This window comes from Carcharodon carcharias, chromosome 12, assembly GCF_017639515.1.
Source record: "Carcharodon carcharias isolate sCarCar2 chromosome 12, sCarCar2.pri, whole genome shotgun sequence".
Classification (NCBI taxonomy): domain Eukaryota; kingdom Metazoa; phylum Chordata; class Chondrichthyes; order Lamniformes; family Lamnidae; genus Carcharodon; species Carcharodon carcharias.
The window spans coordinates 90,150,845-90,163,488 of record NC_054478.1 but is presented as its reverse complement, the minus strand read 5'-3'; the positions used below and the strand labels follow the sequence as shown (position 1 = coordinate 90,163,488).

Below are 12,644 nucleotides of genomic sequence, written 5' to 3'. Positions count from 1 at the left end.
ATTACCACCAGAAATACCTAAAAATGAGATACCAACCTGGTGCAGATACAACACAAGATTATAAACATGCTAAATAGTGGAAGCAGTATGCAATAGCAGAGCTAAGTGATCCCACAACAAACAGCTCAGATCAAAGCTCTCTGCAGTTCTGTCACTTACAGTTGTTAATGGTGGTGGACAATTAATCAGCCAACAGGAAGAGGAGGTTCCACAAACATCCCCACCACAAAGATGGCGGAAGACAACAGGGCTGCGTCTCTTAGCAGCCAAGGTTGGGGGGTGGTGCAGCCAGGTATGGCTGCAGATGGGGAGTTAAAGCTCCAAAAATGGGAGACAGGTCAGAAACTCAACATGATCCCGTTCACTTCTGGATTTCACAGGGAAGGTTCGAAAGCGAGGGGAAACCCATGTGGATCTGACGGAAAGTAATTAAAATAATCAGTTGAGCCATTGATTCTGCTCTTAACCCAGAATTCTTAACTCAGAAAACTTTAACATTCAGAGCATGGGTTTCTTGAGCTTTGTGAAAGTTGCCAGGTTAAACCAGGTGAGAATAAGGCAGGGAGCCATTGTTCATTGTAATTGACTGGCTGGGAAACCTTTAAACAGTGAAACTGAAGAGCTGCAGCCATGCCAAAGTGAAAGTTTGGTGTTCACAACATTTCTTAGAGTGTGCTTTCACTGCTTGACAGGTGATCTCCAACTTCTTGGAAGTCAGTTTACCTGTCTTGGACTTTACTCACCTTGATCCACACTTCACTGCAGCATTCGAGCAGTTTATGGCAGCTCTACCTTGGACCTCTGAGGCAGCAACACAAAAAGCACCAACAGCACTAAGAGTTGCTACTTCCTTTTACAGATTTGACATATCATCTTGCCAGTAACGAGTTCATCACCCGTTACCGACCTCCCCACTGTTTTTGGGTCTGTTTGCTGAAAATTGCACCCTGCATGACTCAATGAGGATTCTTCAATCTGAATAATTGAAGAGGCCTGCTTGCCCTATTTACACAGATCCTCCGTGGAGGGCATCACTCTATTTTTGCCTCTCTAATTACTGCAAATCACCGTGTTAAGACCAACAGAAAGTCTGTGGGCAAATGCCATTCATTCGCCACTGACTGCAAACATTGTGTTTATTTGTATAGAATATCAGAGCCAATAATGTGGTAGGCACAGGACCACCAGCTACTTCACTGCCCTGATATTACCAGTGCACAAGGTTATTGAACCTGCCAGACAGTGAGTCCGACTCATTTGGGTACTTTGTGGAGCTTCATGAAGCATCACTTGTGACATAGTGGACGTACCAAGTCTGGACCCAGCATCCAGGGGAGGATAGCTTGCTACAATAAAAAGAGGGCACAGGGATAGAGAGAAGGCCTCAAGAGGAACCTAAGGTGGGTGGAAACAGGCCGAGGAGCTGAGGCAGCGACAGCCATGAAGTTACCTTTCTGTAATAAGAACTCCTTCCACGTCAACAACTGGTCCAAATGGGTGCTATGTGGTTTGCCTCTGGCATATAATTTATGCCAAGACCCTCAGTTGCTTTTGCAGCTGCTACTAATATTGAGGTACACTAAAATTTTTAGGCCTCCTGTCTCTGCTCTCAATGACATGGGGATTAGGTACACATAGAACATTCGCACGCATACTACCACTATTGTACCACATATCTCATAACTATCATACTAGAATGTGCAAACTCAGACATATCACCTGAACAAATTTCACTTTCAAGACATTCACCACCAGCAAGCATTTATGGGCCAAGAAATTATAATAAGCTCAAACAGGTCTAGTATATTACCAAGTTTATTCTGATTGACTGCAACCTCTGTAAGACTGTCCTTAAGATCCATCGCTTTGACCAAGCCTATGTAGTTTTGTGTCAAACTTTATTTGATAAAACCTTTGTGAAGCACGTTGGGCCAGTTTACTATGTTAATGGCACTCTATGTAAGAGAGTTGTTGATCTTGTGACTGCCACAAAGGATGGTGATCAATGTTCTCTAAACTGAGCACAAAAATTGTAAAGGGACTGTGTTACAGTCCCAGTGGAGGCCAATAACTTTTTAAAAGTGTTTTTAAAACCGTTAACCCCGCCACCACTGCACCCTCTCCCCCACCCCGAACAACCAACCCTAGTTGAGAAACCTAGACAATCGAGTGTAATGCAGATGTCAAATGCCACTGAAGAATTGGGCAGGGAATAAAATCAACATTACACCCAATCTACAGCATGAGTTAACCTAGAATTGTCGGATCAGATACATTTCTCATCGCACCAGAAAACATGGGGCTGAATTTTCCCAACCCATTGGAGACAGGCCAGAAGGCAGTATGGCTGACAATATGTCGGGGAAGGCATCAGGAGGAGAGCCCGGCCTTTTTCCATCACGATGGAGCGGTGGGAACATTAGGGGCAAAGCAGCCCACTGGGCAGCCAATTGGGCTACTAAATAGGTACTGCAAGGCTCACAGCGGGGGAGAGGAGCTCCCTGGCAGCAATTGCCATCCCTGTGTCCAAGGTGCCACAGCCATAACAATCACCACCATCCCCCTGCTCCCCTCCACGACCCCCCACCCACTTGCCTGGCTTGTGCCCTCATTCTGGAGCTGGAGCTGACCCTCAGCACTGGCCACTACTAGACATGGTGCTGCTGAGGCTGCTGGTATGGTGGCCTCAGTGTAGCCTGTTAATTGACTGCTGCCAGCAAAATGCCACAGCAGGGTCCCACCATCTCTCCCCACCAGCTCTCACTTTCAACATCAATGGCGGGACTTACAGCTCCTAGAAAAATTCAGCCCACTCTTTTCACAAAGGTATGGATACTAGGCATGGAGGTATAAGGATCTTGACTAAATATTCTCCCTTTTAGGTTTAAATTTCCATCAATCACTGTCATAATACAGCCACTCACCACCCCACCACCCCCAAACCCGTGACAGGATTATCTCTGGATAATGAGATTTGTGAAAGGGTGTGTGCAGTCTGCATTTTTGTAGCTTCTAATATTAAGAGTTTAGGATAACAGTAAAATGTCAACCTTTAAAAAGAAAAAGTATTTCATTAAAGGATTTGTAAAGCAGGTAGTTTTCTTTGAAATTTATGTTTTGGTAATGCTCACAGCCTCTCAGCGCAAAGTTAAGCTTCCTTCTGCTTAATAGGATATAAACCTCTTAGAAACACAATAAAAAGCGGATTGTGTCGACAACAGTTACATGCATTTTGCCACACTTTTGCACCTTGGGAAAAGTAATCTAGTTTCTGTATGGATAATGTGCCACATGAATTAAACCGGAATGGCAGGCACTTTGTCAACTCTGCAAGTAGTTGACAGGGCAGTTTACAAATTTCCCTTTAATCCTTCTTTTTCTCCTTGCTTTTCTTAATCCATGCAACAATCCTCTTTCTGAAATAATCATTGACAGCACAAAATATTTAGATATCTTAGATTGTTCCTGGGTTTCATTTTAATGACCATGAACTATGCTGTTCATTTCAATTAATTTGCTTCTTGAAGATCTTTTCAATTATGATTTTGACTTCAGGCCTAACCCATTAATCAATATGTTTTGTAAAAATGTCCTTTTTACAATTTCTTTCAATTTAGCAGTGCAACTTGCCAACCTATGTCCTGCTTCAGGTTGAGGTAGGATGCTTTAGCCATGAATTTCCCTTCTCATGGCCATTGTTAATGTTGCTCTACTTTCAGCTGAGAGGAGGCACAATTCAATGAATGGTCTGTGGGTCTAGTTTTACTTCCACTCAGAATAACACATTCCCATTCCAGCCTGGCAAACAATTCATGAAATTCACCAAACTGATCCAGAAAAATTAGCTAAAGAGATTGTAACTCTTTGGATCTCTGGTGGACAATCCATAGGATTGCTCAACGTTTTTGCTTTATTTTGTCGATTTGGAGAAAATTGATGAGGAAAACAAATCCTTGTCAATGTACTTTTTACTGAAAATGTGTCACGCACAATAAAGTTTTACTTTCAGAAAATACTGCATAAGTTTCATTTCAAAAGATTTGTGAATAGCATGAAAGACATGTGGTCAGGCAAGGAACCGTAGTTTATGTCATCATTTAAAATATACTATGAAACTGATCCAAATTGTTCAAATCAGGAAGAGATTTCAAGCTTTGCACTGAACCATGAGAAGAAAACTAATCAACATGATTGAGACCAATGAAGCATAATTTAAGTAGTTACTTTATACTTCAAGTTGTTCACTATTCAAAACAACTACAATCTAAGTGCTGAATCAGTCAGTGTATGCAAACTAATTGGTGTTTCAATAGTGATAAGTAATGTAGACATGGCACCATTATGTGACAGAGATAAAAGTAATCTGTACATGTCCTGAATATGAATAACACAGGGTTGGGTGGAAGAATTGAACATCCCTTTTTCATTCTAATGATTTTACATTCTAATCCTGTGCAATTTAATTGCACATTCCATTCAGGTAACAAAACAGTGCAAATAGATCAGTGATTTACTGAGGTCCCTAATAATTCATTCAGTTTTACCTTTGTTTTTGGGATGAAGCACAAGCTCATTAAAAAGCTATTTAGAAATGTTTGCTCAAGGTGAAAGACAATAAATTTGTTAAGGCACAGAAACTTTAAACTCAGTCTCAAAGTCAAACACTCCTAGTTCAGATATAATCCAGAACTCATTGCACTAAATCTAAAACTTCATTGTAACATTATCATTTCTTAAATTACTTATCACAGAATCACAGAATTTTAACAGCACAGAAAGAGTCTATTCAGCCCATCATGTCTACGCAAGCTTTCCAAATGAACATTATGACCTAATGCCCTTGCCCTGCCTTTTCCCCGTACCTTTGCACATTGTTTCTATTCAAATAATCATCTAATGCCCTCTTGAATGCCTTGATTGACCTGCCTCCACCACACTTCCAGGTAGTGCATCCCAGACCCAAATCACTTGTGTGAAAAAGCTTTTTCTCACGTCACATTTGCTTCTTTTGCAAATTGCTTTAAATCTGAGTCCTCTCATTCTTGATCCTTCTATGAGTGGGAACAGCTTATCCCTATCTACTCTGTCCAGCCCCCTCATGATTTTGAACATCTCTATCAAATCTCCTCTTATCCTTCTTCTCTCCAAGGAGAACAATCCCAACCTCTCCAATCTATCTCCGTAAATGGAGTTTCTCATCCCTGGAACCATTCCTGTAAACCTCTTCTGCGCTCTCTCCAATGTGTTCACATCCTCCCTATAAAGTGGTGTCCAGAACTGTACACAATACCCTAGCTACAGTCATATATAAATTCAGCATAATCTCCTTTCTCTTGTACTATATGCCCCTATTAATAAAGCCCAGGATACTATATGCTTTATTAACTGCTCTCTCTACCTGTCCTGCCATCTTCAATGATCTATGCACATATACACCTAGGTCTTTCTGTGCCTGCACCTTCTTCAAAATTTCATTCCTTGGTTTATATTGTCTGTCCATGTTCTTCCCGTCAAAATGTATCACCTCACACTTCTCCACAATGAATTCCATCTTCCACCTATCTGCCCACTCCACCAACTTGTCTATGTCCTTTTGAAGTTCTACACAGTCCTCCTCGCAGCTTACAACACTCCTAAGCTTCATAGCATCCGCAAATTTTGAAATGGTCCCCTGGACACCAAGACCTTGATCATTAATATTTATCAGGAAAAGCAAAGGTCCCAATACCGACCCCTGGGGAACTCCACTACAAATCTTCCTCCAGCCCAAAATATACCCATTGACCATTTACTCTCCACTTCCTATTTTTCCAGTTGCTACTGTCCCTTTTACTCCATGAGCAATAACTTTTCTCACAAGTCTGTTGTGTGGCACTGAATCGAATACCTTTCGAAAGTTCATGTACACCACATCAACAGCATTACCCTCATCGACCTTTTCTGTTACCTCTTCAAAAAACTCTTTTAAAGAGTCCAAATTAGTGTTAAAAATGCTGGATACAGGAAATATTGTGTGTCAATGGTAGACTAAATGAAGAGTGTCTGAATAGGGGAGGAGGAGAGAAAAGGAAAAAAAAAATCAAGATTGCCTGAACTAAATTAATTTAAGAGACTGTACACCTATCAAGAAGAAATATGTTGGTATTATTTACTAAAGTTGGATAAAAACTTCGATGCCAAATGTCCTAACCTAATATCTTAATTAGCCCCATCATCCTGTTCCCTAACATAATAGCATTTTAAAACGTGTTCAATTTTTAACTATTTAAACTTATGTCAATTTTGTAAATCAATGTAAATCTCAGAAACAAAAAACTATGAATATTATGTGCAGGGTCATTGTGAAGCATCTTTACACAAATATTTTGGGGGAATGAATTGCTCTGATTATACATACAAAAAAAATTTACAATTTTACTGCACGTAACAACCAGATCAATTCTTCCTCCATTAAATATTCACATGGCTATTTTTGTTAATAAGTAGTTTTATTTTGTTAGATTTTGCAAATTGAGGTAACTTTCTATCAACAAAACTTGATTTGCTGGCATTTTCCCATCTTTTTCTATAGTTCATTAATAACTGCCATTTTTGACTTGGAGAACAGGACATTTTGCATCAGTCATGGTTCCTATGTTTGCAGGATGGGACTGGTCCTGTCAATATCCTCCCTTCTCTTCTCCACAAGTTTCACTTCTCAGAACATGGTGCGAAAGAGATTTTGTTAAGTGTGTGCATTGAGGCCTTGTTCTTTATTGGAGATTGTTGCAATTTATTGCAACGTGTTCCTGATGTTAAGAACATATTAAAGCTGCAATTTCTGCTCTTCAGAGGAGATGACATAATGAAAATTCAGTCATTTGCCAAAATATGCTTTGTGAATGATTTTTAATAGCAGTATTCAGGACCAGATGCATTTTCATTTTCAATTTTCCATCTTCATTCCTGAAGATGCTGACTCGTTTAGGAGCACTGTTCCAGAGGTACTGGCAGCAATCCAGTATTTAAGCGAACAGACATTCTTAAACATGAGGCCTAGATAGTCAATGCTGACAGGCTGTTCAGCTGTAGAGAATATTACAGCTGAGTGAGATCTTCTTCTTAGAGCCCTCTCCTTTATATTGTCATTCACACTAAGAGGTGTGTACACATCCTTTCATTTTTCAGATTCTTGATAAAAAGTTTCAACAAATCTTTTTCATTGAAATTTCAGTCAGAAAGGGGAAATTCCATAGCAATCCTAAAATAGTTATCCTATTGGGTTGTAAATGGTGAAGTATTCTATTTTTAATTCTACCATACCAGGGGTTGAAGTTTTCACGTTAGCTAACATTATCCAAAATACAGACATGAGCCTGAGGTGTTCAGGATTGTTTCAGGTTTGATAATCTAAATGAAGAGAAACTATTTCCGCTGGTAAATCACTAGAGTGCATAAAATTAAGATCATCAACAAAAAAAATGGAGAATCTGGGAACATCGTTTTCTTTTTTACCCATCATTATTAATAAGTGGAATGCACCAACAAAAAGTGTTGATGTGGTAATAATTTTTAAAGGAGAATGTAGAAAAAAGAAAAGTTGGTGACAAAAGTGCAGGAGAAGGTAATTAAGTAGGTAGAATCAACACAGATGTGATGGGCTAAGAAACCTCCTTCAATACAGTGGAATTCTATAATATTTTTCCCTACTTATCTCAGAAATGGAACACTCAGATTTAGCACTGACATCAGCTTAGCGCAAACTAATGATTAAACCTGGTCTGTCTGGCTCATTAGCTCACCATGCAAGGATTAAGTATCAAGCATGAGGGCATCTTGATCGGAAGCATTTGATTGCAAAATCATTCCAGAGTCCGGTCTGGTAGCTCCGCCATTACAAAGCCTGGAAAGAGCAGGCAAATACAGATGCTAGAATATTGAACTGATATTTGCCTTTGCCTATTAATACCACTCAACCAAAGAGAATATTTTAAAAATCAATATAGTTTAAAACAGGAAAAAAATAATAACAAAAGAAATGGCACATTGTCACTGCATCTTTATGATCTTACAGATTCCTTTATTGATGCATGGAATTTGTAATTTCTTCTACTTTTTTTAAAGGCTGTGGCACCCAAAATAGGATAAAGTGCACCTGGTTAGAAGAGTGGAAAGCTCAGCATGCTAAGCGGCAACATGTCACATGGGACGTGGTGCATGCATAGGTGCAAGAGAAGCTGGGGGTAGAGGCTTAGAGTGGGAGAAAACAGGGTCTCAGTGTGTGAGGGGTCCTGATCTACACTGACCTGATGAGGATAAGTACCAGAATCCCTCCTAGAAAGGAGGTAGATGTGAGAGGTACGGGGAGGCATGGTTTGTTTTAGGACGGAGCAGTGTATTTGAAGCACAAGTTGAGCTCATTTCTGTTGGAGTTGATCTGGTGTCATGGTGCTGACTGGCATTGATGGGTACAGGGGCTATTACAATATACACTAATGAGAGAAAAGCTAAGGGCAAGGACCTCAACAGAAACCAGAGGGCCATAGAGGCTGAAGTTGGATTCGGAATGGATTATAGCCTTAGGATGGGAGAGAGCTCTCTTTTGTAATTTCATTCTTTACAATTGTGTTACTGTAGTTTTCTTTACTAAATGTCCTGCTGTCTTATTATTTGGAACATTTATCTATATCATTAAAGATATTAATTCAAAATTTCCTTTCTGACTCTGTTGCCGCCAGTAGTGTGCCAGGCCCACCTGGATGACTTGGCATTGACCTTTTTAAGTTTTTGGAATCAGCTGAATTATCATATCTAAATTGGGTTGCCAAGGATTTTGTCATCTGTAATGCAAAGCTCATCATGTAAAGAAGGTTGGAAGTGCCTTTTTTCTGCAAGATTCCCATGCCTGGAACACCTTAAAGTGCCAGGTAACATCCAGGGGAAAAACATATTTAGTTACCTCCACTGAAGAATTTTTATATATAAATATACAGAAGTCTTCATCAATTGTGCTTCCATCCATTTATTTGCCTGCTATGCTTTTTTATCACATGAAACATTGCCAAGCAGCATTGAATGCCTGTTCTGTACAGGCATTCCAAATGGCCAGCTTTGCTGAGACAATAGTGACACCAAACACAGCATTTGAGGTCACACTACTATTACCATCTCATTATAATATGCCTGATCATATTGGGACAGGTGCTACAAAGTGACATTGGGAAATACAATGAGAGTTAAAATGGGCAGGAATCCAGTCTTACATATTGCCAATAATGGTGCTGTGACTGTTCTCACAACTGCCACCATTGAGCCAGTGGGAGGCATAGAAAAATCCCATCATTGCACCCATGCACTTATATTATTGCTTGATTATCATTTAACAATGATCCACAACATTATCAGCAGAACCATCTATAGCTCACCCTCAAACCAGGCCTCACTTGCTTACTCCTTGCCAGCCTAAGCCTCACTTCTCTCTGGCTGCCCATCAATCCTATTTTCAACCAGATACATTTTATTTCAGACCCTAGCCTGCAAAATATGTAAAAAAAAGATGCAAATTTGGTCAAGCAATGAAGGATGATGTATGAAATGTATAGAGACACAATGAGAAACAGGCAGAAGTAAGGGTGCACACAGAGGAGGACAGAATTGTGAAGATAAGAGTGAGAAACAGAAAGAAAGCAAATGAGAGCTATTGAGAGAAAGCGTGAAGATAAACAGAAAGAGACAGAGGAAAAAATAATTCGAGAATGTCAAACACAAATACTTACAGGCCTGGATGATTTTTTTTTAGTTTGTGAACCACTCCGCTGAAGGTGAACTTAATGGTTTAAACTTCTTCAACAGTTGTATTTGTATTTTTATTGGGATGAAATTATTGCAAATTATATGGTCAAGTTACTACAATTGCTTCCAATATTCTCTGTAAAATGCTGATCAATATGCCAGCTTCAAACACATAGACTACAACTGGCTATAAATTGTACATTGTATCTTCTGACTAGTAACAGATTTCACCTGCCTCAAAAGACTGCTCATAATTAGGTTGAAAACTGAAGACTGATGCAGAAGTCTGCTATTTCACTTATCACCTGATTCAAGCACATCAATAAGTATTCACATGATACTAAAAGGTCTTCAATGAGTTCAAGACAGCCTTGATATATAAATTTCTATGGAAGCTAATATCGTACTTTCTGGAGCCTACAATATTGCCCTATGACTCTTGCAGTACTTTAATTGGTGACTCATTTCCTGAGAGAGTTGCTTCACTACTGCATGCTTCCAGAATGTTTCAGTTTCCTTCTGAACAGATCTTTATATCATTCAGTGTGTTCAAAAAAAAAATGCTCAGATGCATCTTTTCTATCAGCAAATTAAGGAACACTGTACGAATATAACCAGACACAAGGACAGGTTAAGGAAAAAAAATGCGCAGAGTTTAATGATGTATTCTAGTAATAAAGTCATGCAGCCAAATTTAAAAAAATCTCAAGGGCAAAAAGTGCATGTATGCAGTGTCGGTACAATGTCCATTTGTAGAGCCAGATTCCTTTATCTTGTATTCTGTTTACAGTTCACAAGGACAAAGCCCAGATATACCCGCTGGAACAAATGTGAGAAACAGGTGCAGAAAAACCAAGAACATTCTGATTTCTGCCTGCTGATTAAATACATTCCCATTGTTTCACATTGGGTTTCCAGCCTGTATGCACGGTCCACGAGATAGTTTAATATGAGAGTGCTGGGTAGGATACCAAGTAACCTTTAGGTTGAAATCTTCATTAACAATATGTTACATACAGATCTTTAGCATTGACTGCCTTTGTCAGTATGTTTCTCTTTTATCAGTGGTATCAGGTCACTAATAACTAGTGATAAAAGACAGCTGAGGGTCTCCAGCATTACAATTAAGCTTTCTGGTGAATTATTAAAATAACCTTCAGAGGTTTTGAAGCAATTTTAACAAATCACAGTTAATTAGCTAGCTATGCCATGGATTCTGCAAAGACACATTTCAAACAAAAATGTCCTTCTCCAAAATTTTGAAACTGCTAACACGTTGCCTGCTACTTTCTTTATACATAATGTGCTAATAATTTTTAAAAATCAGCAGTGATTAATTCAATCACAGCACCACAAGAAAAAAGCATTTTTTCTAACTTGTCATTGTACGTATATGCTTAGTTCACATGATTTCTACCATTTATCAATTACCTGGTGATGACTCATTAAGAATAACCAGTGAAGCTGGAGTAGGTCTTCGCCTTCTGATCTGTGGAAAATCAGCCAAAACAGAACTAATTATTTTAGCTACCAATACTGAAACTTTAAGCTCCACTGCAATTGTTTTATAAGTACCTTTTAATTTTTTAATAGAAAGTAATGGTGAGAAAACAACAAGAATTTAAAATAAGACTTGCTTCAACATGCATAAAACCCATTTGAAATGTTTTCATTTTTCAAATGCCTTGTGAAAGGTGCTTCTTTACCTGTTCAGCCGCCTCAGGGTCTAAATGACTTTGAAATAATGGCATTGCAAACTGAATCTTCTTTGGACTATTTGGCTCCATACTGTAGCACAGGAGACTCCAACAATCCTGAAAGCAGAAATGAGCTACTGTTGTTATCCACCGTTACACTTCCGAAAGACACAGGGACTGTTGCAGCCTGCCTCAAAGTCTCCCAGTTAGTGAATAAAGGTCCTCTAAGCTGCGTCTACTGTACTGAGCAACTCCCTCATTAGACATCCAGGAGCATGTTTGCCTTTGATATTGCAATCCTACAGTCCCTTCAATACAAACCATCAAAAACAATGAGCTAATTGTACACTAGCCCAACTCCACAATAGTCAGGCATTTATCCACAGGCTAATTTAAAATGCGATGCTGGACTTGAATGGCTTTGTGTCCTGGGATTTGAATACACCAATCCATCTACTATATATTATTAGCAGTCTACTCAAATGTGCAATATAAGCTCCCTTTGGACTCTGCTGATGCACTGTTAATTATTGATAAGCACAACTCAGGAAGCTTTTTCTTTTCTTATATTTGATGGAGTGGATTACGCTGCACATCTACCTAACTGCTTAGTGGAGGAATCATAACTTAAATTCTGCACCATATATTTTGCACTTGAGATGAGATACATTAGCTAAATAACTTTAGTTCCTCAAAATTCAGGCATGCACATGAATCTGTCCTGGTTTGAGTTTGGCTCAGATTCAATGTCAGACTGCTCACTCATCCCAATTGTTTGACGCAGGTGCATGTACTGTATCAGACCTTCACTTTTGAGTACACAGCACTCCTGTTCATATGCCATACACCCACAAATCCAGGAGAAAACTGGCTCACCTTATCCAAATGTTGCTGGTGGCAAGTCTAAATAAGGATGAAGAATTTTTTCATTATAAAGTGAAAAACTAAGCAAATGTCAGCATACTCAAATTAATATCAACATTTTTCAATAAAATAACCTTCTGCCTTAGCTGGATCTGGATTCAAAAGGTGCAAATTGCCAGATTTATAACAACAATGGATATTTATATAGCGCCTTTACCATGATAAAATATATCAAGATGCCTCACAGGAGCATCAGAAAACAAAGCATGACACCAAGCCACAAAGGAAATATTAGGTCAGGTGGCCAAAAGC

At 39.2% G+C, this 12,644-nt stretch overlaps 1 protein-coding gene across 1 annotated transcript in view; it reads right to left on the bottom strand.

The window, feature by feature from the left end:
- The window catches only part of ppp1r1c (protein phosphatase 1, regulatory (inhibitor) subunit 1C), a 114,974-nt gene extending 103,366 nt beyond the window's left edge, over positions 1-11,608 (bottom strand). Inside the window, exons 1-2 of the mRNA XM_041201785.1 lie at positions 11,478-11,608; positions 11,203-11,260 (exon numbers count right to left, since the gene is read on the bottom strand). Of these exons, the coding sequence (XP_041057719.1) occupies positions 11,203-11,260; positions 11,478-11,558 (139 nt within the window). The 5' untranslated portion in view covers positions 11,559-11,608. The remainder of the gene's footprint in view (positions 1-11,202; positions 11,261-11,477) is intronic.
- Positions 11,609-12,644: the final 1,036 nt, after the last annotated feature.